General features: G+C 46.1%; 1 protein-coding gene across 2 annotated transcripts in view; it reads right to left on the bottom strand.

Annotated features, from left to right (window-relative positions):
* The window catches only part of FGF18 (fibroblast growth factor 18), a 325,706-nt gene extending 314,969 nt beyond the window's left edge, over positions 1 to 10,737 (bottom strand). For both annotated transcript variants that reach the window (XM_075342281.1, XM_075342280.1), the window contains exons 1-2: positions 10,155 to 10,737; positions 10,038 to 10,077 (exon numbers count right to left, since the gene is read on the bottom strand). In XM_075342281.1, the coding sequence (XP_075198396.1) occupies positions 10,038 to 10,077; positions 10,155 to 10,198 (84 nt within the window). In that variant the 5' untranslated portion in view covers positions 10,199 to 10,737. The remainder of the gene's footprint in view (positions 1 to 10,037; positions 10,078 to 10,154) is intronic.
* Positions 10,738 to 24,312: the final 13,575 nt, after the last annotated feature.

Here is a 24,312-nt window from a genome sequence, read left to right on the forward strand (position 1 = left end):
AATCCTGACACTATACCTTCATATACTATACTCTTCCCAATTGCCCTGATGTGGTGGCAATTGGGTCAATAAGAGCTCACAGTTGCCACTAATCTCTAGATTAGTAATGGGAGGTGTCTATGAGGCCCCACCATTACTAATCTGTAAGTGAAAAGAAATATACACATCAAAAAAATTCTTTATTTGAAATAGAATACAAAAAACACACCCTATTTCACCAATGTATTACCCTCCAAGACACAGAGGTCCAACATAATCCACCCGAGGTTCCATGACAATTCCAGCTGGCCTACATCTGAAGTGACAGCGTGCAGCCATAGAACAATGACTGCCTGCTGTGGGCTTCAGGTAGAGAATGAGCAGCATTGATGAGTGGCGACATCTCTCAGGTTTTTTGCGGTCATAGCTGGAGGTTCCCATGGTCCTCCACCTGTGTTTAAAAAAAACGCCGCATGCGGTTCCTCTTATTTTAATACACAGCCAAGATAAGCGCATAGTGATTGCAAGCAATCAGACACTGTCACAGAAAGCTGGGGACGCGTCTGACTGCAACCAATCATAGACGCCAGGACTGGCGGGGGAAGCAGTAAATAAGTATGAGGCAAAAAAGCGGTCCCCTGGAAGAAGAGTGAGCGACCCGGAAGCAGTTATAGCTGCTCCGGAGCCTTGGTAAGTATAAAGCGCTTGCTTCATTTTTATTTTTCCATTATTTTTTTTTATTTCCCAAGTTGCCAGATCCGGATCATTAGCCGGAGTTCACTGAGAACTCCAGGCCCAGGCCCAACACCCGAATACTTTTGAAACCGTGCGGATCCAGACTTTTTTAGTCCAGGTCCGCCCATCACTAATGGTCACACTACATATTGGTTTGATTAAGACTTATGTTTTGTTCATTCACTTTACATTTTGGTAATTGATAAAAAAAAATAACTATTAACACTTCTATTTGTAATAGCAGTCATACTTTGTAGTATTTTTTCCACACCTGCCTAAAACGTTTGCACAGTACCGTACTATTTATGCCAATTATTTTTTTTAAGTACAAATTTCAACAGAATTCTGGTTAACTTAGCTTAAGAAATGTTCATTATTATTATTATTATTATTATTATTATTATGTTCTAAGGCATAGATGTAATATATTTTATTATGCAGTTTTATATGTATGTGGTGGGTCAAAAACAAATACTGTATCAGATAGCTTTCTACCAAGGCCTGCACTGTGCATGTTATTTCAATGTATTATCCACCTGAAAAAGAAAGATAAGTGGTGCCGGATTTGTTTGATGCCAGTAAGAAAGAAAAACTCAAAACATGAAATTATAATTTGAATCTACTTTTTTCACACAGATATAAAGAATTCATTGAGGCTGATTTATCAAATTTGGTATAGATAAAATTCCAGTCTTGCTGGAGTACAAGGTGCTGAATTCACTAAGAGGCGCATATCACTTAATTAGGCACAGCTTATAAGTGGCGTGCCAGAAATGCTACTCCAGTTAATTACGAAACACTCACACTTTTGATTAATTAAACAGGTGGGCATAACTATTTCCTGTCCCGGCTCCAACCCAACTCTGCCAATTTCAGTGAAGCTGGTTCAAACTGTCATGAAAATTTGGGGCTAATTCCAAGTTCCAGTTTTTGCAACTTTTCACAGCTAGTACGACAGTTTTCTAGTGTAAAAGCTGTGACGAATCATCCCCAATAGCTTTATCCCGACTAACTCTATCCCCTTAACAGAACTATCAATTCTGTCTCATACGTGCCCCCTGAAGAAGCTGGGTGAAACGTGCATCGGGATGGAATGACGCGGAGTCAGTTACTACCATCACAACATTCTCAGATAAAACTACAGATGCACTTTGGTACTATGTAATTATTTTTCACTTTTTCCCTGTGTATACTTAATAGCAGACTTAGTCACCTATCGCACAATATATGGTCACATTGACCACTATTTTTGAATATAAATTGCGAAGGTCCTCATATTATAGCACTTTATGAATTATCGTTACACACACACAGAGAGTTATAAGTGTCTTATATTTAATTTAACATTTCCCATCATTGCATCTACCACTGATCCATTTTACCTATTTATTCTAATGGACTCCTATGTGTCCCTCATTTAGAGGCACTGATTTGTATTTTTAACACCATTTTTTTTTGTTATATTAATAAAGACATTGTTTTTATAAATATTATTCCCTACATTTTATTTAGGGCAGTACCTTACCCTAAGGCTGGATTCACACGGTGGTATAGCATCTGATGCAAGTGCATTTGTTGCAATATGCTAATGACCCTTGGTTCCCACTGTGCTGTCAGCGTGAGCTGAGTGTCATGCAACTGTGATCCGATCCTAGATAATATAGCGATATACCACTAACTGAATAAAATACGCCTAAAATATACCTTTTATTAATAATTATTTAGAACCATATTGAATGGTAAAATCATGACAAACTAGCACATGCCACCGTATGGTAGGACGAGAGAATATGGGGTACTCCCTCACTTCATACACCATACACACAGCTGTTTACTTGGATATATCAATAGGTGTGCAATGCAAAGCACACTTATCTCACAGTTTTTTCCTTATAGACATATCCTACAGCTTTCCCAACAAACAGTGACTCACATAGTATACAGCATAACACTGTCAACCACCCACCGTCAGGAACGCCCAAATATAAAAAGAGGAACGATCTCACCACGGTATTGGTGTTGATTTAAACGGGGTCACTGTTTAAACATCAGATTAATGGGTCGTTTCTGGGTCCCCCGGTTTTCTTTCCCAGGTACTCCATAGGATCCAGTTCTCAAACCCTTTCTGACTCAATAAGCGCTCAACTCTCAACGCGTTTCCCTACTCATCAGGAGAGCGGCGTATACGGATGCAGAGAGTGTCCTCACACCACTGGACACATGCTATTAAAAAAGAACAATAATCAGTCTCAAAAACACTTTACAGTGATAGTGGGCTAGCGGTGTTCCCCTATAGCCTACTTACCGCACTTATGGCCTCCCCCGTGTACCGACCTACACAGCCATATAACGTCTGCTAGACCGCGGGTATTTAAAGCCGCCGCCGCTATGGCGTGTGACGTCACTTCCGTCTAACCAGCACATGACCGGAAGTTGTAAGCGCCACCCGATGACGCGTGCGCGTCACCATAACGCATGGTGGAACGCAACCCACTGCGCATGCGCGGTCGCAGTGGGAGCGTATGCTCCCCGTACAAACTCAAATTTCTTTAACCCCATCATTTCTGAATGGGTGAATGGTGCCGGGATTAAGGGACAATTCCCTCAACTACCATGCAGTTATGGAAACCCGCCGCAGTGTGGTAACCACCAAACCGCCGGCGGGTAGTCCAGATGAATAAAGCCAAAGCCCATAAGGCAAGGAAATGCTCATTTCTTCAGTATAGAAACAGAGACAAAGTGAAACCCCCCCTAGGAAAGAAATTCATTGTATAGGTCAGTGCTACCCCAAAAATTAACTTTAAAAACAGATTCCAAAAACGCCATTTCTTTATAAACTTTCAAATCGGGACCAGGACCACTCCAGATCATTTTGACAAGGCTCTACCGGGGCAGGAGAAAAAGAGAACCCTTCACCAAACTACCTACTAATCTCATAACACTAGTCCCAATTATCTCCTACCTATCATGTGGGGGTCGGCACCCTAAAAAGACGGTGATTGGTGCCCCCACTCGGCCGACGACTGGCCCTCCTAATCACTGAGCCTAACCACTACACAAAGGGTGCAAAGGACAGTGTTTCATTCAAGCCCCTCGGTTTTGTAGTGCCCAGCCAGTAGATCCATTTGGTTTCTTGCCTCAAGATCCTGTTGTCCCAATCCCCCCCCCTTGGTGGCACTGGTATCACATCAATTCCCTGAAAGGAGATGAATCTAGAGTCTCCCTGATGTTCATCATTGATGTGCCGTGCCAGAGAGGTATCATTTTTTAATCTGATATCCCGGAGGTGTTCTCCTATTCTTCTTCTCAGCTCCCTCTTGGTTTTTCCTACGTATTCCTTATTACATCTACAAGTCGCTTTGTAGATGACTCCTCTAGATTTACAATTTATGAAGGTCTTAATTTCATATTCTTTATTCATTACGTTCGAAAAATCTCTACTACCACGTCCAGCTTGCTAATCAATAATTTGTATTCTGGGATATGGCTGGCTTCTTGGCAACCGGAATTGACACGAGTGTTTGGGTTTCAGAGGCAAGGGAAGTCTTTTCGGAAGGAAATTTTGTACAAAAGAAATATACACCCTCAATTAATGGGGCGTTCAGAGAATTGACAAAAATTTATAAGAATAGGGTAACATCTTGGTGGGAGATCCAATCTCTTGAATGCTATTTGAAAGATAAAATTGTCCCGAGAAATTTAAGGATATCATTGACTCCAAACTATAGGTACAAAAACTCCGAGTTAATCACGAGCTGGCAAAGGGAGGTAACAGAGTGCTCGTTGAAATTAATGACCTTATTATTAGAGGAAGAAAAAAAGAACTTGAGTAATCTAGATGCCCTGTTGAAAGAGCAAACAGAAATTACGAGGAAGTTTAGTGGGGATACAGATTTTGCTGTAAAGGAAACCACATTAGGGAATTGATGTGATACCAGTGCCACCAAGGGGGGGGGATTGGGACAACAGGATCTTGAGGCAAGAAACCAAATGGATCTACTGGCTGGGCACTACAAAACCGAGGGGCTTGAATGAAACACTGTCCTTTGCACCCTTTGTGTAGTGGTTAGGCTCAGTGATTAGGAGGGCCAGTCGTCGGCCGAGTGGGGGCACCAATCACCGTCTTTTTAGGGTGCCGACCCCCACATGATAGGTAGGAGATAATTGGGACTAGTGTTATGAGATTAGTAGGTAGTTTGGTGAAGGGTTCTCTTTTTCTCCTGCCCCGGTAGAGCCTTGTCAAAATGATCTGGAGTGGTCCTGGTCCCGATTTGAAAGTTTATAAAGAAATGGCGTTTTTGGAATCTGTTTTTAAAGTTAATTTTTGGGGTAGCACTGACCTATACAATGAATTTCTTTCCTAGGGGGGGTTTCACTTTGTCTCTGTTTCTATACTGAAGAAATGAGCATTTCCTTGCCTTATGGGCTTTGGCTTTATTCATCTGGACTACCCGCCGGCGGTTTGGTGGTTACCACACTGCGGCGGGTTTCCATAACTGCATGGTAGTTGAGGGAATTGTCCCTTAATCCCGGCACCATTCACCCATTCAGAAATGATGGGGTTAAAGAAATTTGAGTTTGTACGGGGAGCATACGCTCCCACTGCGACCGCGCATGCGCAGTGGGTTGCGTTCCACCATGCGTTATGGTGACGCGCACGCGTCATCGGGTGGCGCTTACAACTTCCGGTCATGTGCTGGTTAGACGGAAGTGACGTCACACGCCATAGCGGCGGCGGCTTTAAATACCCGCGGTCTAGCAGACGTTATATGGCTGTGTAGGTCGGTACACGGGGGAGGCCATAAGTGCGGTAAGTAGGCTATAGGGGAACACCGCTAGCCCACTATCACTGTAAAGTGTTTTTGAGACTGATTATTGTTCTTTTTTAATAGCATGTGTCCAGTGGTGTGAGGACACTCTCTGCATCCGTATACGCCGCTCTCCTGATGAGTAGGGAAACGCGTTGAGAGTTGAGCGCTTATTGAGTCAGAAAGGGTTTGAGAACTGGATCCTATGGAGTACCTGGGAAAGAAAACCGGGGGACCCAGAAACGACCCATTAATCTGATGTTTAAACAGTGACCCCGTTTAAATCAACACCAATACCGTGGTGAGATCGTTCCTCTTTTTATATTTGGGCGTTCCTGACGGTGGGTGGCTGACAGTGTTATGCTGTATACTATGTGAGTCACTGTTTGTTGGGAAAGCTGTAGGATATGTCTATAAGGAAAAAACTGTGAGATAAGTGTGCTTTGCATTGCACACGTATTGATATATCCAAGTAAACAGCTGTGTGTATGGTGTATGAAGTGAGGGAGTACCCCATATTCTCTCGTCCTACCATACGGTGGCATGTGCTAGTTTGTCATGATTTTACCATTCAATATGGTTTTAAATAATTATTAATAAAAGGTATATTTTAGGCGTATTTTATTCAGTTAGTGGTATATCGCTATATTATCTATTATCTCTACTACCACGTCCAGCTTGCTAATCAATAATTTGTGATCCGATCCTGCAATCAGATCGCAGCTTTGGAGGAGAGGGTGGTATCACCAGCAATAAATATAGCAGCACTGCCTGCCTGTGTGATGGAGGTTGAAGCTGAGAGTAACCTCCAGAAGTGTTAGATACACCTCTGCAGTGAGAGCAGAGAGTGGCCATCACACATCACACTGGTAACGCCTCTTCTATTTTTAATAAGCTCTGGAGGTGCACTTATCTTCCAGGCAGCATCCACCCTATAGCCTGGAAGAGCTCATTTACATAAGGTGATAAAAGATGATTTTTCCACAACAAGGCATCTGATATGAGGAATTACAGGTATAACATTTGTCAGCATTCTATAACCTGTATGCCCATATTAATAGCTTAGATAGGTCAAATGTGCTGACAGATTCCCTTTAAAGGGAACCATTCACCAGGATTTTCGTATATAATCTAAAGCCAGTGCTATACTGGCACTATCAGGCTGATTCTCTACATACCTGTAGTGGTCAGATCAAATGTATAGGTTTTGATATCCAAAAAAGTAAAGTTTATAAAATTAGCTGCTTGTTGAGTGGCAGATTCAATGGAGCAGATAATATATTCATAGTTATCGTCTCCCTCTGTTAGAATTAGCATAAGTATTATACAAACGACTCACTTTGTTGCAGGACCTGTGTGAGGTCATACCCATGTGACCTGGTATCCAGCTTTGTTGGCTGAGGCCCCGCCCCTTCTGGTCACATGGTTACATGGTTATGACCTCACACAGGTCCTGCAACAGACAAAGTGAATCGTTTGCATAATACTTATGCTAATTCTAACAGGGGGAGGGGATAACTATGAATATATTATCTGCTCCAGTGCAACTGTCACTCAACAAGCAGCTAATTTTATAAACTTTACTTTTTTGGATTTCAAAACCTAAACATCAGAGCTGACCCCTACAGGTATGTAGAGAATCAACCTGATAGTGCCAGTATAGCACTGGCTTTATGTTATATATGAAAATACTGGTGATTGGTTCCCTTTAAGTCCATAGTTAAAAAAATAAAATCATCCGGTACAACCTCTTTAAAGGGAAACTGTCACCAGATTTTTCCCTATTAAACTAAAAGAATCACCTTCTGCAGCTTTTGGGCTGCATTCTATGAAGGTGCACCTTGGCCCTGACTCCCCTTCCAGACCCCAAAAATAACTTTATAAAACTTAGCCGCCAGATGGGCGGGCTCATTTTCTGCTCCTTTATTCCCCTCCTGCCGATGATGATGCACAGGGCCGACCTCACCGGCGCCATAAGCGTACCCGCCCATAATCTCGTGCCTGCGCTTTTAGCTCACCGGCGCGAGTGAGGGCAGCTATGTTTTCTGCTCTGCCCGCGATATGGCACAGCGAACTGCGCCTGCGCGAGCAGACCTAACTGCACAGGCGCGAGATTTGAAAATGCGACGAGGAGGATGACTGAGGGCGTTATCCCGTCAATCAAGGAAGGAGGACGGCGATCAGTGGCAGGAGGGGGATAGAGGAGCAGAAAATGAGCCCGCCCATCTGGCCAACCAAGGTAATTAGCATACCTAACGGCCATGGGCCAAGTTTTATAAAGTTATTTTTGGGGTCTGGAAGGGGAGTCAAGGCCAAGGTGCTCCTTCATAGACTGCAGCCCAGGAGCGGCAGAAGGGGATTCTTTTAGTTTAATAGGGAAACATCTGGTGACAGGTTCCCTTTAAGGAGGAAAAACAGAAGAACAACACAATGCAGGTTTCTAAAGAAACGTGGGCTCCTTTATTATTTTTTTTTATTGGGGATACAACTACTCAGTAAAACCAACATGGCCATACAGCCAACAGATATTCTTTAAAAGCTAGACTCAGACCCAGTAATAGCAAAGCATTTCTTCACCACTATTACTAAAAAATAGAAAAGAAAAAGTTCATTTTGCCAATGTTAAAAAAGACCTGGAAAAACGCATTGTGTGAATCTCTGAAGCGTGGTTCTAATAGACACCATGTACATTTTATTGCTTTGGAAAACTACAGGTTCCAACTGTATAAATGCCAATAATGTCCTATGCTTTAAAGCTGCTATAGCAGAAGATCAGATTTTAGCAAGTGCTTTCTAGGCAATACGCCAAATTTCGTCAGATTCACTGAAAGGAATAAGAAAAAAAGCCCTGATTAATGTCCTGTTCTGTATTTCCAAAGGGGTACCTTTAGGCAAAGAGTACAATATACAATATCAAGCCAGAAAGCCTGGATCAATCTTTGAACAATCAAATTTCCAAAGCACATTTTATCCAGAAATCAGTATGCTAGCACTTTTCTAATGTGTATTCCCTATGTTGCAATATGCTTCCTGGCAGGCTTAGGAGTATGCAGTTTCAAAGAATTCCCAACTTATTATACAATCCGTACACTGTTTTTACAAAGTGTTTCAAATGCCACTTAGAAAATCAGCGCTTAAATTACAGCCACCAAGGGCTAATACAGCACCAGCAATCTGGCAAATGTCATATCTAGTCTTACTCATGCATTTTTCCACTTATTTTGCACATTACAGGACACACTTAAGTCTCAGATGTCATTAACAAGACAAGTCAAACACGTTCCAAGTGAGGCTTTCTCCCAGCGTGACACCATAGCTTCCAGAGGACAGGAAAGCCTATTTCTGAAGGCAGGTGTACATAACACTTACTTGGCACCTCAAGCTCTCATTTCCTAACTTCTTAGGGGGAAAAAAAAATATTTTGCCAGAATGTGAAGAAGACATTAAATGAGGGCAACCATAGTGTTTGTAAACATGTATTGCAAGATGGAATGGGACAGAGAAAAGCACCAATAAGTCCCTGCCTCCCTCCTTCGGGAGACTATGTCGGAGGTACCTGTGCAGGAGACTATGTAGGAGGTACCTATGCAGGAGACTATGTCGGAGGTACCTGTGCAGGAGACTATGTCGGAGGTACCTGTGCAGGAGACTATGTCGGAGGTACCTATGCAGGAGACTATGTCGGAGGTACCTGTGCAGGAGACTATGTCGGAGGTACCTGTGCAGGAGACTATGTCGGAGGTACCTGTGCAGGAGACTATGTAGGAGGTACCTATGCAGGAGACTATGTCGGAGGTACCTGTGCAGGAGACTATGTAGGAGGTACCTATGCAGGAGACTATGTCGGAGGTACCTGTGCAGGAGACTATGTCGGAGGTACCTGTGCAGGAGACTATGTAGGAGGTACCTATGCAGGAGACTATGTCGGAGGTACCTGTGCAGGAGACTATGTAGGAGGTACCTATGCAGGAGACTATGTCGGAGGTACCTGTGCAGGAGACTATGTCGGAGGTACCTGTGCAGGAGACTATGTCGGAGGTACCTGTGCAGGAGACTATGTTGGAGGTACCAGTGTGCCAACCTCCCGCAGTTCAACCACAGGGCGTGTGCGCCGGTAACATCCAGAGGAGCCTCAGCCGGGGCCAAGAAAATCGCAAACATTTTTGTTCTATGGCTGGAATGTTGTATAAATAAGGAGGATCTGTTACTCTTCTCCCCAAACCTGCTCACATTTAGTTACATTTATTGCTTCAACTTTCTTCTGTGGTCACGTAATTAAAATCAATTTAGGGAAAAAAATCTCATCTCCTTTGGAAAGTGCAAAAAAAACGGAAAAGGGAGTAGTCTTCCACTGGCAAGAAAAAATGTGGATTTTAAGCAAGCTTTTTTTTTTTTTCTTTCTCCTCTATATGTACAAAATGAACAGTTCACATCAACACGACCCCCACAAAACACAGCTGAGACCCCCAGAGGTGACAATAAAGCCATCCATCACTTTGTGGAGGAGTCACATACCTGCACCCCGAGGCACCAGAGCAGGAGGACGTGGAGACATCTGCAGGAGACAAAGCAATAGTGAGGGTCAGCCTGTGCCCACCCGCCCGGATTACATACCCACAGAGCAGGGCTTACAGGAGGCAGTGCATGGCTGATCCACTCGATTCCACGGGACGCATCCACAGGAGGTGACAAGTTCACTCGCTGGCCGCGCTGCAGACTGACTCCCAGGCATCAGCTCCTCTCTCCCCTCCTTTTACACCCCCTCAGCCTGTGCAGGAGCTGTCACTAACGGGACTGGATGCGGGGAGGAAAGCCTGAACAAAGAATGCAGCGAGTCCGCTCAGATCCGAGGAGCGCAACTGCTTAAGATGGCGCTTGGCGAGCGATCCCCGTATCTGTCCATCCTTTTCTTTACCTGCACTCTTCCCTTGGGGTAACTGCAGGCCCGAGAATGGAGGATTGTCCCGCACAAAGGCAGCAATGTGCCCAGGAGAGCTCCGGTCCCGGCTCAGTCCCTCCGCAGTCTCTCCAGGGCACCGGGGCGCTCCGTCATTCCTGGTCCAGACCAGTGAAATAAAAACAAAAGTTCAGATTTCTAACATGAGGGATGAATCATCTGGAGAAAGTGCTGGGCTTCACCCAGCCGAGAGCTCTCAGCCCAGAAACCGGGGGGAAACGTCCGCTGTCTCCCCACAACAATCACTTGTCGCCATTCATTACCTGACAGACGTGAAATAACGCATCAGGCAGCTGAAATCATTACCTAAGATTTTCCGTGCAGACCTAAAGCGATCCGTATGGCGCTCAGCAGCGATCAGAGCTGCACAGTCTGGCAGGAGGGCGACTTATGTAAAATTGCTAATCACATAATATTTCTCTTGATGCCCCGCACTTGAAACCGCCGGAAATGTTGTAATTGTTGCCATAAACACAAAGATTTGGCCATAATCACATACAGGCGGAGAAGGAAATCATTCCACTCATTGTAAAATGACTCCACATTAAAGGCATTGCCTTCCACCCAGGAATGCGCCACTACCACTGGGAAAGGGACTCTACTTCCAGACAACGTGATCTCACTAAGCAATCTGCAAATCATTGTATGCAAAAAATCAATTTCGTTTTTCACCTAAAAAAAACACTTTAAAGGGGCTGAGATGATTACAGAAGGTGGGAGCAGGTCTGCTCTCTCTGCTCCTGGTATCCTGTCTGAGATGGGTTATTGGAGGTGGGAGCAGGTCTGCTCTCTCTGCTCCTGGTATCCTGTCTGAGATGGGTTATTGGAGGTGGGAGCAGGTCTGCTCTCTCTGCTCCTGGTCTCCTGTCTGAGATGATTACAGAAGGTGGGAGCAGGTCTGCTCTATCTGCTCCTGGTATCCTGTCTGAGATGGGTTATTGGAGGTGGGAGCAGGTCTGCTCTATCTGTTCCTGGTATCCTGTCTGAGATGGGTTATTGGAGGTGGGAGCAGGTCTGCTCTCTCTGCTCCTGGTCTCCTGTCTGAGATGATTACAGAAGGTGGGAGCAGGTCTGCTCTCTCTGCTCCTGGTCTCCTGTCTGAGATGATTACAGAAGGTGGGAGCAGGTCTTCTCTATCTACTCCTGCTCTCCTGTCTGAGATGGGTTACATAAGGTGGGAGCAGGTCTTTTCTCCCTGCTCCTGCTCTACTGTCTGAGATGGGTTAAAGGAGGTGGAAGCAGGTCTTCTCTCTCTCTGTGCCTGCTCTCCTGTCTGAGATCGATTACAGAAGATGGAAGCAGGACTTCTCTATCTCTTCCTGCTCTCCGGTCTGAGATGGATTACAAGAGGTGGGAGAAGGTCTTTTCCTTCTGCTCCTGCTCTCCTGTCTGAAATGGACTACAAGAAGGGAAGTAGGTTTTTTCTCTTGGCTTCTGTTCCTGTCTGAGAACCCTAAGGAACCACTTTAGAGGGCCAGCCATGTGATGCACTAGGCACTGCCAATGCCTGTTGCCAAGTATTATTCCTCTCTAATCCGAGAGATGCAGAGATGATTACAGAAGGTGGGAGCAGGTCTGCTCTCTCTGCTCCTGGTCTCCTCTCTGAGATGGGTTATTGGAGGTGGGAGCAGGTCTGCTCTATCTGTTCCTGGTATCCTGTCTGAGATGGGTTATTGGAGGTGGGAGCAGGCCTGCTCTCTCTGCTCCTGGTATCCTGTCTGAGATGGGTTATTGGAGGTGGGAGCAGGTCTGCTCTCTCTGCTCCTGGTCTCCTGTCTGAGATGATTACAGAAGGTGGGAGCAGGTCTGCTCTATCTGCTCCTGGTATCCTGTCTGAGATGGGTTATTGGAGGTGGGAGCAGGTCTGCTCTATCTGTTCCTGGTATCCTGTCTGAGATGGGTTATTGGAGGTGGGAGCAGGTCTGCTCTCTCTGCTCCTGGTCTCCTGTCTGAGATGATTACAGAAGGTGGGAGCAGGTCTGCTCTCTCTGCTCCTGGTCTCCTGTCTGAGATGATTACAGAAGGTGGGAGCAGGTCTTCTCTATCTACTCCTGCTCTCCTGTCTGAGATGGGTTACATAAGGTGGGAGCAGGTCTTTTCTCCCTGCTCCTGCTCTACTGTCTGAGATGGGTTAAAGGAGGTGGAAGCAGGTCTTCTCTCTCTCTGTGCCTGCTCTCCTGTCTGAGATCGATTACAGAAGATGGAAGCAGGACTTCTCTATCTCTTCCTGCTCTCCGGTCTGAGATGGATTACAAGAGGTGGGAGAAGGTCTTTTCCTTCTGCTCCTGCTCTCCTGTCTGAGATGGACTACAAGAAGGGAAGTAGGTTTTTTCTCTTGGCTTCTGTTCCTGTCTGAGAACCCTAAGGAACCACTTTAGAGGGCCAGCCATGTGATGCACTAGGCACTGCCAATGCCTGTTGCCAAGTATTATTCCTCTCTAATCCGAGAGATGCAGAGATGATTACAGAAGGTGGGAGCAGGTCTTTTCCTTCTGCTCCTGCTCTCCTGTCTGAGATGATTACAGAAGGTGGGAGCAGGTCTGCTCTCTCTGCTCCTGGTATCCTGTCTGAGATGGGTTATTGGAGGTGGGAGCACGTCTGCTCTCTCTGCTCCTGGTTTCCTGTCTGAGATGATTACAGAAGGTGGGAGCAGGTCTTCTCTATCTACTCCTGCTTTCCTGTCTGAGATGGATTACATAAGGTGGGAGCAGGTCTTTTCTCCCTGCTCCTGCTCTACTGTCTGAGATTGGTTAAAGGAGATGGAAGCAGGTCTTCTCTCTCTCTGTGCCTGCTCTCCTGTCTGAGATCGATTACAGAAGATGGAAGCAGGACTTCTCTATCTCTTCCTGCTCTCCGGTCTGAGATGGATTACAAGAGGTGGGAGAAGGTCTTTTCTCTCTGCTCCTGCTCTCCTGTCTGAGATGGACTACAAGAAGGGAAGTAGGTTTTTTCTCTTGGCTTCTGTTCCTGTCTGAGAACCCTAAGAAAACACTTTGAGGGCCAGCCATGTGATGCACTAGTCACTGCCACTGCCTGTTTCCAAGTATTATTCCTCTCTAACCCCAGAGATGCAGAGATGATTACAGAAGGTGGGAGCAGGTCTTTTCCTTCTGCTCCTGCTCTCCTGTCTGAGATGGACTACAAGAAGGGAAGTAGGTTTTTTTCTCTTGGCTTCTGTTCCTGTCTGAGAACCCTAAGAAAACACTTTAGAGGGCCAGCCATGTGATGCACTAGGAACTGCCACTGCCTGTTGCCAAGTATTATTCCTCTCTAACCCCAGAGATGCAGAGATGATTACAGAATGTGGGAGCAGGTCTGCTCTATCTGCTCCTGGTCTCCTGTCTGAGATTAGAGATGGTAGCAGGTGTTCTCCTGCTCTCCTTTCTGATATACCTTACAGCAGGTGGAGCTGATCTTTTCTCTTTCTGAGATAGATTACAGGAAGTAAGAGCAGGCCTTCTCGCTCTGCTCCAGCTCTCCTGCTTGAGGTGGATTACAGGAGGTAAAAGCAGGTCTTCTCTCTCTGCTCCTTCTTTCCTGTCTGAGATAGATTACAGGAGGTGGGAGCAGGTCTTCTCTCTCTGCTCCTGCTATCATTTCTGAGATGGGTTATAGGAGGTGGGAGCAGGTCTTCTCTCTCTGCTCCTGCTCTCCTAGCTGAGATGAATATAGGAGGGGGAGCAGGTCTTCTTTTTCTGCTTCTGCTCTCCTGCCTGAGATAGATTACAGGAGGGGGAGCAGGTCTTCTTTTTCTGCTTCTGCTCTCCTGCCTGAGATAGTCTACAGGAGGGGAAGCATGTCTTCTCTCTCGGCTTCTGCTCTCTTGTCTGCGATGGATTACAAGAGGTTGATGCAACTCTTCCCTATCTGCTCCTGCTCTCCTGTCTGAAATGAATTACAGAAGGAGGGAGCAGGTCTTCTCTCTGCTCCTGCTCTCCTGTCAGATGGACTACAGGAGGTAGAGCAGGTCTTCTCTCTCTGCTTCTGCTCCTGTTTGAGATAGAACCCTAAGAATAGACTTTAAACGGCCAGCCATTTGATGCACTAGGCACTGCCACTGTATGTTGTCAAGTGTTATTCCTCCCTAACCACAGAGACGCAGAGATGATTATAGAAGCTGGGAGCAGGTATTCTCTGTCTGCTCCTGCTCTCCTGTCTCAGATGGATTACAGTGGTGGGAGCAGGTATTCTCTCTCTGCTCCTGCTTTCCTGTCTGAGATGGATTAGAGAAAGTGGGAGCAGGTCTTTTCTCTCTGCGCCTGCTCTCCTGTTTGAGATGGACTACAGGAGGTGGAGCAGGTCTTCCCTCTCTGCTTCTGCTCCTGTCTGAGATAGAAACCTAAGAAAACACTATAAAGGGCCAACCATGTGATGCTTTAGGCACTGCCACTGTATGTTGTCAAGTGTTATTCTTCTCTAAGGACAGAAACCCTGAGATGATTACAGAAGGTGGGAGCAGGTCTTCTCTCTCTGCTTTTGCTCTGCTGTCTTAGGCTAAGTTCACACATCCTGTGTTTTGCATCAGTCACAATCCGTAGCCTTGAGGAATTACGGAATCCTGCAAAATATTTTGCAGGAATCCTGTATTTCCCCATAGACTTCTATTAGTGACGGATTGCGACTGATGACCCTGCGTTGCATCCGCTGCGTCGCGGTCCGTCGTTTTTGACTGACCGCCGAGCGGGGAGCAACGCAGAATGTAACGTTTTTCGGGCCGTCAAAATTAACGCGCCGCGCAGGAATCCGTCGCCATCCGTCAAGCTTGTAATGCATGTCTATGGTGCTGGATTCCGTCGTAATCCGTCTTACAACGGAATCCAGCGCAGGATTCCGTCATGCTCTACTGAGCATGCCCAGCATGCTTGGCACGCCCACTGGGCTGTCCCAAACACAGACGGATCATGACTGATCCGTCAAAAAACGGACGCACAGCGGATGTAACGGACGCAACTGATCCGTTTTTTCACAGGATTCCTGTGAAAGGAATCCTGTGAAAAACACATCAGTTGCATCAGTTGACATCTTGAAAATGACTGATCCGTTGCTGACGGACCTGACGGATTGAAAACACAGGATATGTGAACTTAGCCTAAGATGGATAACAGTGGGTGGGAGAAGGTCTTTTCTATCTGATCTGCTCTCCTGTTTGAATTGGATTACAGAAGATGAGAGCAGGTCTTCTCTCTCTGCTCCTGCTCTCCTGTGTGAGACGGATTACATAGGGGTGGGAGCAGGTCTTCTCTAGCTGCTCCTGCTCTCCTGTCTGATATGGATTACAGAGGGTTGCAGCAACAATTCCCTATCTGCTCCTGCTCTCCTGTCTGAGATGGATTACAGAAGGTGGGAACAGGTCTTTTCTCCCTGCTCCTGCTACACTATCTGAGATAGATTACAGGAGGGGGAACAGGTCTTCTCTCTCGGCTTCTCCTATCCTGTCTGAGATAGATTAATAGGGGTGGGAGCAGGTCTTTATCTACTCCTGCTTTCCTGTCTGGGATGGATTACAGGGGGTTGGAGCAACCCTTCCCTATTTGCTCCTGCTCTCCTGTCTGAGATGGATTACAGGAGGTGGAAGCAGCTCTTCTCTCTCTCTGTGCCTGCTCTCCTGTCTGAGATGGATTACAGAAGATGGAAGCAGGACTTCTCTATCTCTTCCTGTTCTCCGGTCTGAGATGGATTACAAGAGGTGGGAGAAGGTATTTTCTCTCTGATCCTGCTCTCCTGTGTGAGATGGATTACATAGGGGTGGGAGCAGGTCTTCTCTAGCTGCTCCTGCTCTCCTGTCTGATATGGATTACAGAGGGTTGCAGCAACAATTCCCTATCTGCTCCTGCTCTCCTGTCTGAGATGGATTACAGAAGGTGGGAACAGGTCTTTTCTCCCTGCTCCTGCTACACTATCTGAGATAGATTACAGGAGGGGGAACAGGTCTTCTCTCTCGGCTTCTCCTATCCTGTCTGAGATAGATTAATAGGGGTGGGAGCAGGTCTTTATCTACTCCTGCTTTCCTGTCTGGGATGGATTACAGGGGGTTGGAGCAACCCTTCCCTATTTGCTCCTGCTCTCCTGTCTGAGATGGATTACAGGAGGTGGAAGCAGCTCTTCTCTCTCTCTGTGCCTGCTCTCCTGTCTGAGATGGATTACAGAAGATGGAAGCAGGACTTCTCTATCTCTTCCTGTTCTCCGGTCTGAGATGGATTACAAGAGGTGGGAGAAGGTATTTTCTCTCTGATCCTGCTCTCCTGTGTGAGATGGATTACATAGGGGTGGGAGCAGGTCTTCTCTAGCTGCTCCTGCTCTCCTGTCTGATATGGATTACAGAGGGTTGCAGCAACAATTCCCTATCTGCTCCTGCTCTCCTGTCTGAGATGGATTAGAGAAGGTGGAAACAGGTCTTTTCTCCCTGCTCCTGCTACACTATCTGAGATAGATTACAGGAGGGGGAACAGGTCTTCTCTCTCGGCTTCTCCTATCCTGTCTGATATAGATTAATAGGGGTGGGAGCAGGTCTTTATCTACTCCTGCTTTCCTGTCTGGGATGGATTGCAGGGGGCTGGAGCAACCCTTACCTATTTGCTCCTGCTCTCCTGTCTGAGATGGATTACAGGAGGTGCAAGCAGGTCTTCTCTCGCTCTGTGCCTGCTCTCCTGTCTGAGATGGATTACAGAAGATGGAAGCAGGACTTCTCTATCTCTTCCTGTTCTCCGGTCTGAGATGGATTGCAAGAGGTGGGAGAAGGTCTTTTCTCTCTGCTCCTGTTCTCCTGTCTGAAATGGATTACAGGGGTTGGGAACAGTCCTTCTCTCTCTGCTCTTGCTCTCCTGTCTGGCGACTGCATCCACAAGAGCTGTGCATCCTGGAAATGAGAAGTCAATCTTCCAGCTGTTTCTGGGTTGGTAGAACGCTGATGCCAAGTTACAGAGCATGAAGTTCAGGGTATTTCCTCATAGCAGCCAACTGTCTAAATTTATATGCAAATACAAGCATTTTCCGATCCAGTGATGGGCAGGCTTTACATAAATCACACCTAAAAGTAGATTTTTCTGACCCAATTCATCACTTGCAATTGATTGGAAGCACTTTTCTTTTATCGTCTTGTGATATCCACTAATGTTTTTTTGTACTTATCTGGTCACCTAACCACTTCACTACATATTTTCTACGAACGTTACTACAGGCATAAACTGTAGTGTGATGCACCAAAAAAACCCAGAAGATGCAACATTTGGTTGAAGTCACATTTCATGAATCTGTCTAAAACATCATGGATAAGCAAAGCCGTTGAGGAAAAATCAAAAATAGACTTAAAAAAGAAAGACAACTTAAAAAGTGGTGCAAAATCCCCAGGGGTCACAGGGGTCACAGGTAACAACACCAACCACATTACACACACACCCCCACCCCCTGTGAGGACACACAACAGTCACCCGAAACGGAGACCTGATGCCTCCCTCAGGGCCAGTAGGGCACACCAGGTGGGTGGAGTCAGGCGGAAAGGCACACCCACCGAGGAGACTTCTGTCCTGAGACAGGAAGTTCAAACAGAACAGTGGAGAACAGTTCTAGAGTTGACAGTGAGTGGGAGTAGAGCAGCTGTCAGGGACCCGGGTAGGAGGTGGCCGTCTGCAAGAGTATCGGTACAGTAACCGGCGGAACCGTAGGGACCAGGCCTGGGTTGGAGCCCGCCGGTCCTGAACCGGGGAGTCAACCGTGTACCGGAGCACCAGAAAACGGGTACTCAGACCCCGTCCTAGCTTAGAAGCCACTAAGTTTAGGCAAATTGACTGATTGCTGGCTGGACCTCACGGGTTCATCCACACCCAAAGTCCCGAAAGAAAGCAAAAGCCCACCGTTACTGGGTGACTGCCACCGCCAAGGGCCAAACACCCGACGGGCCAGCGCCTGCGGGCAACTGAGGGCTCCTCCGGCAGCTCAACGCCGGGGAGCCGCCTATCACTGCCCAGGCAGGGGGGCCGAAAAACCACAACAAGAGATGCAAGGGAAAGAGGCCACCATCAACCTCACAGGGGACATCAGCAGCCAGCTGCGGGACCCGACCATACCCGAAATTTGGTTTACCAGTGACTCTGAGTGTGAATTAATCGTGAGTACACCAGTGCCATCCGGGCACGACACTGCACCGCAGCACGGCACCCTGCACCTCGACAACAACACCGTCGCCAGCATCTTCCCCCACCGGGCCCCGGGACACACCGCCCCTACCCACGGAGGGGCTAACATCTAGGCTGCAGCCGCAGCACCGATCCCGGACAAGCCCCCATCACTCCAGCCACAGCAGTGGTGCATCCCGTCACCACGACCCGTGGGTGGCGTCACGACCCGTAGGACGACAACGTGGCCTCCCCCGGCTGCGCGCCTCGTCCCACATCACCACCCCACTGCCTCCCCTTTAACAGAGCGACATGGCCCCCGGTCCGGAGGCGCTCGTGCCACCAACAACCCGAGCCCGGACCTCAAGCGGCTCGGCCCGAGCAGCGGAGAAGCGGCCGGGCCCCTCTCAGGGCGGTACACATACAAGTTTAATCCAGCCTCACGCATCCAGCAATAATACAGCATGATTCATGCAGATCGAATACAGCCTTGTACATCCAGTCCTAATACAACCTGAGAAATTTAGCTACTGAATTGATCAATGCAACAGAGCCCCAACACTACGCCAAAGTATTTCTCTACGTTGGGGTCCCTAGCTTGTGTGTGTCCTCTCATGCAGTTAATAAACTTACCGTGTATGGGAAGCTGAGACTCAGGCTATATATATGTATAATGTGGACTGGCAATAGGTGTGGGTGGGGCCGCTTTTTGCACCCAGTTCAGACTCAGAATGGTATTCCAGACGTTATTCCTTGATTGATTTGTAGTCTTTCGTTTGTGAACCCGGCCCCACTCACACCTATTGCCAGTCCATATTATACACATATATAGCCTGGGTCTTAGCTTCCCATACACGGTAAGTTTTTTAACTGCATTAGTGGACACACACTAGCTAGGGACCCCAATGTAGAGAAATTCAATAGCTAAATTTCTCTTTATTCATATGTTCATGGCAGTAATGCAGATTCCATTTTTCATATTTTCATTCTTACATATAGCTATTGGATTTTTCATGTCAGTATTCACATAGCAGTTTCTGCTTTTCATATATTCCCCTTACATAGTCACTGGTGTGCATACCTTCTCTCCATATCGGGTACAGCAGAGAGCTGAGGGTTGCAACCCACAGATGCTGCTGTACCTGTGCTGGTTATGAAAATTTGGGGGGACCCCAAGTATTTTTTTCTAACGTTATTCATTAATTCTGCAAATTACGGTAGCTGTACAAGCTATCTAGCTATCTATCTCTATATATCTATCTTTTCTATATCTATTCATCTATCTATTCTATTCTATGTATTCTATCTATCTGTTTCATCTATCTATCTATCATTTATCTAGCTATTATCGATCTGTTTCATCTATCTATCTATGTATTCTATCTATCTGTTTCATCTATCTATCTATCTATCTATCTATCTATCATCTATCTAGCTATCTATGTATCATCTATCTATCTATCTATGATTCTATCATCTATCTATCTATCTATCTATGTATTCTATCTATCATTTTGCTGAGCTGTCACTGAGGTTACTCGTGGCCAACGCTGAATACAGCTGATCGCGCTATTCCCTTCATTAGCTGCGTGGAGCTGACAGGAGCGGCGGTGTCTTCTGCAGCTCCGGTCACCTTCATGCAGCAGAGCTGGAAGCGACGCTGAACCATCCTGGATTACGCCGGACATGGAGGGCTTTTTCGGGCTTATAAAATTGGTGAACAAGGCAATTTGTTAGTGGTTTTTTTTCTAATAAAGGATTGTTCGGGTGTGTGTGTTTATTTACTGTAATTTACAGATTAATCATGGAAGGTATCTCGGGGAGACGCCTGACATGATTAATCTAGGACTTATTGGCAGCTATGGGCTGCCAAAAACTCCTTATTACCCCGAATGCCAATGCACCAGGGCAAATCGGGAAGAGCCGGGTACAGTCCCAAAACTGTCGCATATAATGTATGCGGCAATTCTGGACGGCTGCTGACTGATATTGTTAGGCTGGGGGCTCCCCATAACGTGGGGCTCCCCATCCTGAGAATAGCAGCCTTCAGCCGTATGGCTTTATCTGGCTGGTATTAAAATTGGGGGGGACCGCACGCCGTTTTTTTTATTTATTTATTTATTTTACTGCACAGTATAGACACGCCCACCGGCTGCTGTGATTGGGTGCAGTGAGACACCTGTCACTCAGCGTGGGGGCGTGTCTGACTGCAACCAACCACAGGCGTCTGTGGGTGGGGAAAGCAGGGAATACGAGATTGATTAATGAGCGACCGGCATATTCAAAGTAATTGTTGCCGCGTATTTTCTGCACAGCTGTTCCTCGCCGCGCTGGTGATCGGGGAGCGGTATGAGCCGGGGGAAGAAAAAAAACGAGCGCCAATGTAAGTAAGACTGAGAACAGCAGAAAAAAAGGTAAGTATACTGAATTTAATTTAAAAAAAAATAAAAATAAGATCGCTAGTGTAAAAACGCACACGCACGAAACGTGCTGAACACGCACAAACTCCGTGTGCGGTCCGTGCAGGCACGGACCCATAGACTTTAGCGGGTCCGTGCCTGCGTGCTGCCGGCCAAAAACAGACATGTCGTCTGTGCAGAAAAGCGCACACACGTACTTATCACACGGACACACGTTCCGTGTGATTTTACGTGTGTGTGCCATCTACCATTGAATAACATGGGTCTCCGTGTGTACGTGCAAATACGTACCGCACACGTACAAAAAAAATGGATGTGTGTTGCGGTCTATAAGAGAGGCAGCATCCAGAGCGCATGAAATCAGCATCTATTCTGCAGACACACTGCATCCATTACGCAGTAACCTGCTGGAGTAACCTGAAACCAGCCCATACATTCTAGCATACATAGAATATATGCAATTAAAACTCATTAAAAATTGCATTATCCTAATTTATTTATTATTTTTAGTAATTGCATTAAAAGAAAAAAAATATTTTATTCTCCCACTAGAAAACATGACACAGAGATGTACTGTTTTGTACAATATATCACTATATATCAGTATGATCTGTCAGAGGCTGCACAGCAGCTTCAAGTATAGAAAATGTCTTTATGATATCAGCAGAGTCTGTGGTTCAACAGCTGGGGCTCCTGCTAAACTATTTGAGAGTTGTTAGTTTGAGTCCCAGGGAGGGAAGAAAACAGAAAAAATATATACTTTTGTAATTTTTTCTCATTACTTTATAGTAGTTTTAAAGGAACAAAAAAAGTCTGACTTTTTCTTCACCTACATAGAGATATATGTATATATCTCTATATAGCTGAAAAATCTGCTTCTGGATTACGTGCCTGCAACACAGATCAAGATTACCAAGTCCTCCTTTACCTTCCAGTCCAGACAGTGGCTCTATGGTAGAGCTCCTGCCTACAGACAAGGAGTGCATAATTTCTCATCGCGGTAAACCAAAGCAAAAGAGAATTTAGTTTATGCACTTTAGTTTATGAGGTAAATTATTCACTGCATTTTGAGGAGGAGCCAGAACAAGGGTAGTGAATGCTGGGACATGGAACTTAGCCCTCAAATCTGGACAGTCCCGCTAAATCCAGGACATTTGGGAGTTATGGTGTATGTTGTGCAAACATTGAGTGAGAAGTATTGACTTTGTAGGTCAGGGGTCTCAAACGCACAGCACCCAGGCACATAGATGCCCCTTGACAACCACAAGCTCCGCTGTCAGCTCTTTACTTCAGATGAATGTATTGCCAGTGTCGTACAAAGAAGCTCTCTGCACAGCTATACATGGCTGACGTCAGCTGCTTTCCTCTGATAGGTGGCTGCTGCAATTGGTATGACTGTGCAGAGAGCTTCTCTGTGCGGTGGCAGCAATACATTGCTATCGGAAGTAAAGTGCTGACTGTGGCCGCCCTCTGCACCAGCTGCAATCGTTAAGGGTTCTACGTGCCTGTGGGCTGCAAGATACAGAAAAGAGGACACCAAGGAAACAGAGGACAGGTAAGATTAATCCTTTTATGTAAATGTGAAGAATGGCACAACATAACTACAAGAAGAGACATTTCTACAAGAATGGGGCCAACATGGGCACATTACTACAGGATGGGAACAAGGATGGGCACATTACTACAGGATGGGGACAAGGATGAGCACATAACTACAGGATAGGAATAAGGATGGGCACATTACTACAGAAGGTGACAAGGATGGACACATTACTACAAGATGGGGACAAGGATGGGCACATTACTACAAGAAGGGGACAATGATGAGCAAATTATTACACAATGGGCACAAGGATGAGGCAAATTTCTACAGGATGGAAACAAGTATGGGGAATATTACTACAGGATGGGTACATGGATGGACACATTACTACAGTATGCAGACAAGGATGGGCACATTACCACAGGATGTGGACAAGGATGGGCACATTACCACAGGATGCTGTGGAGTCCTAAAGATGATGAAGATTGAGTCCTAAATGTCTTCTGTTTTATTTCTAATGAAATATTTTTTCTGTGTGTTGTTGTTTTATTTTACTGTTAAAATAACAAACAATCACAGACACTGTCACAGAATGGGCGTCTGTGATTGGATGCTGGAGTAACCTGAAACCAGCCCATACATTCTAGCATACATAGAATGTATAGGCAGATTCCAGGTTACTCCAACAGCCAATCACAGACGCCCATTCTGCGTGACAACGTCTGTGATTGGCTGTTGGGTCCCTCGCACATATAGTAGTGTAAAAATAAATAAATAATTAAAACAAATGACGCAGTGTTCCGAGGTATTTTTCATTCTTAGCGCCAATAAAGTGGATGACTACAGGCTGCCATCCCCATCTGCCTGGCTTTACCTTGCCTGGCAATGAAAATACAGGAAGCCCATTATTTTATTTTTTCAATTATTTAAAAAAATAATAAAAAAAAAATGTGTGGGCTCCCGCCGTATTTTGATCACCAGTCAGGTAAAGCCAGGCAGCTGGATGCTGGGATTCTTAGCGTGGTAAAGCCCAATTGTTCTGGGCCCCCGCGCTAAAAACCATAGCCTGCAGCCACCCCTGGAAATGGCACATTGTTTCTTGGTACCATTTCCAGGCGCTTTACCTGGCTCTTCCAGCGGCCCTGATGGCAGTGCCACGCTGGGTAATAAAGGGGTTAATACCAGCTTTGCATTCTCAGCTGGTACTAAGCCCGAAATTCATGGTGTCACGCAAAATTATACATGGCCACCATGAATTTCTAGTAAACAGTAAAAAAAACACAACACAGAAATTTTTTTTTATTATAAATAAAACAAAAAAAACATTTAGAGACTCAATTTTTATTATAAAACAAATTTTTAGTCCAATGTAGTCCACAGGTAGAGCAATGTCAGCTCTGCTTCATCGCTCTGTATAGACCAGTGATGGCGAACCAATGGCACGCGTGCCACCAGGGGCACGCAGAGCCCATTCTGCTGGCACGCGTGCTGTTGCCTGATCCTGCAGCTTTGATCTGCTGGTGCAGTCGCGCCGGCAGATCAAAACTGTGTTGGAGCGGAGGAGACATTTCTCCTCGCTCTGACACTCCTCCTCTCCCAGGCTGCAGGTGTGTTGCCTAGGAGATGGAGGAGCGTCAGTGAGCGGCGCCGGCGTAATGAGGTCTTCTGCACGCGTGGAAACTGAGGACCCAGTGGCGCGCAGCGGGGGAGCGTGTGCAGGAAAGTGAGTTGTGTGTTGCTTTTTTTTTTTATAACTCGT

This window comes from Anomaloglossus baeobatrachus, chromosome 4 (assembly GCF_048569485.1).
Source record: "Anomaloglossus baeobatrachus isolate aAnoBae1 chromosome 4, aAnoBae1.hap1, whole genome shotgun sequence".
NCBI lineage: Eukaryota > Metazoa > Chordata > Amphibia > Anura > Aromobatidae > Anomaloglossus > Anomaloglossus baeobatrachus.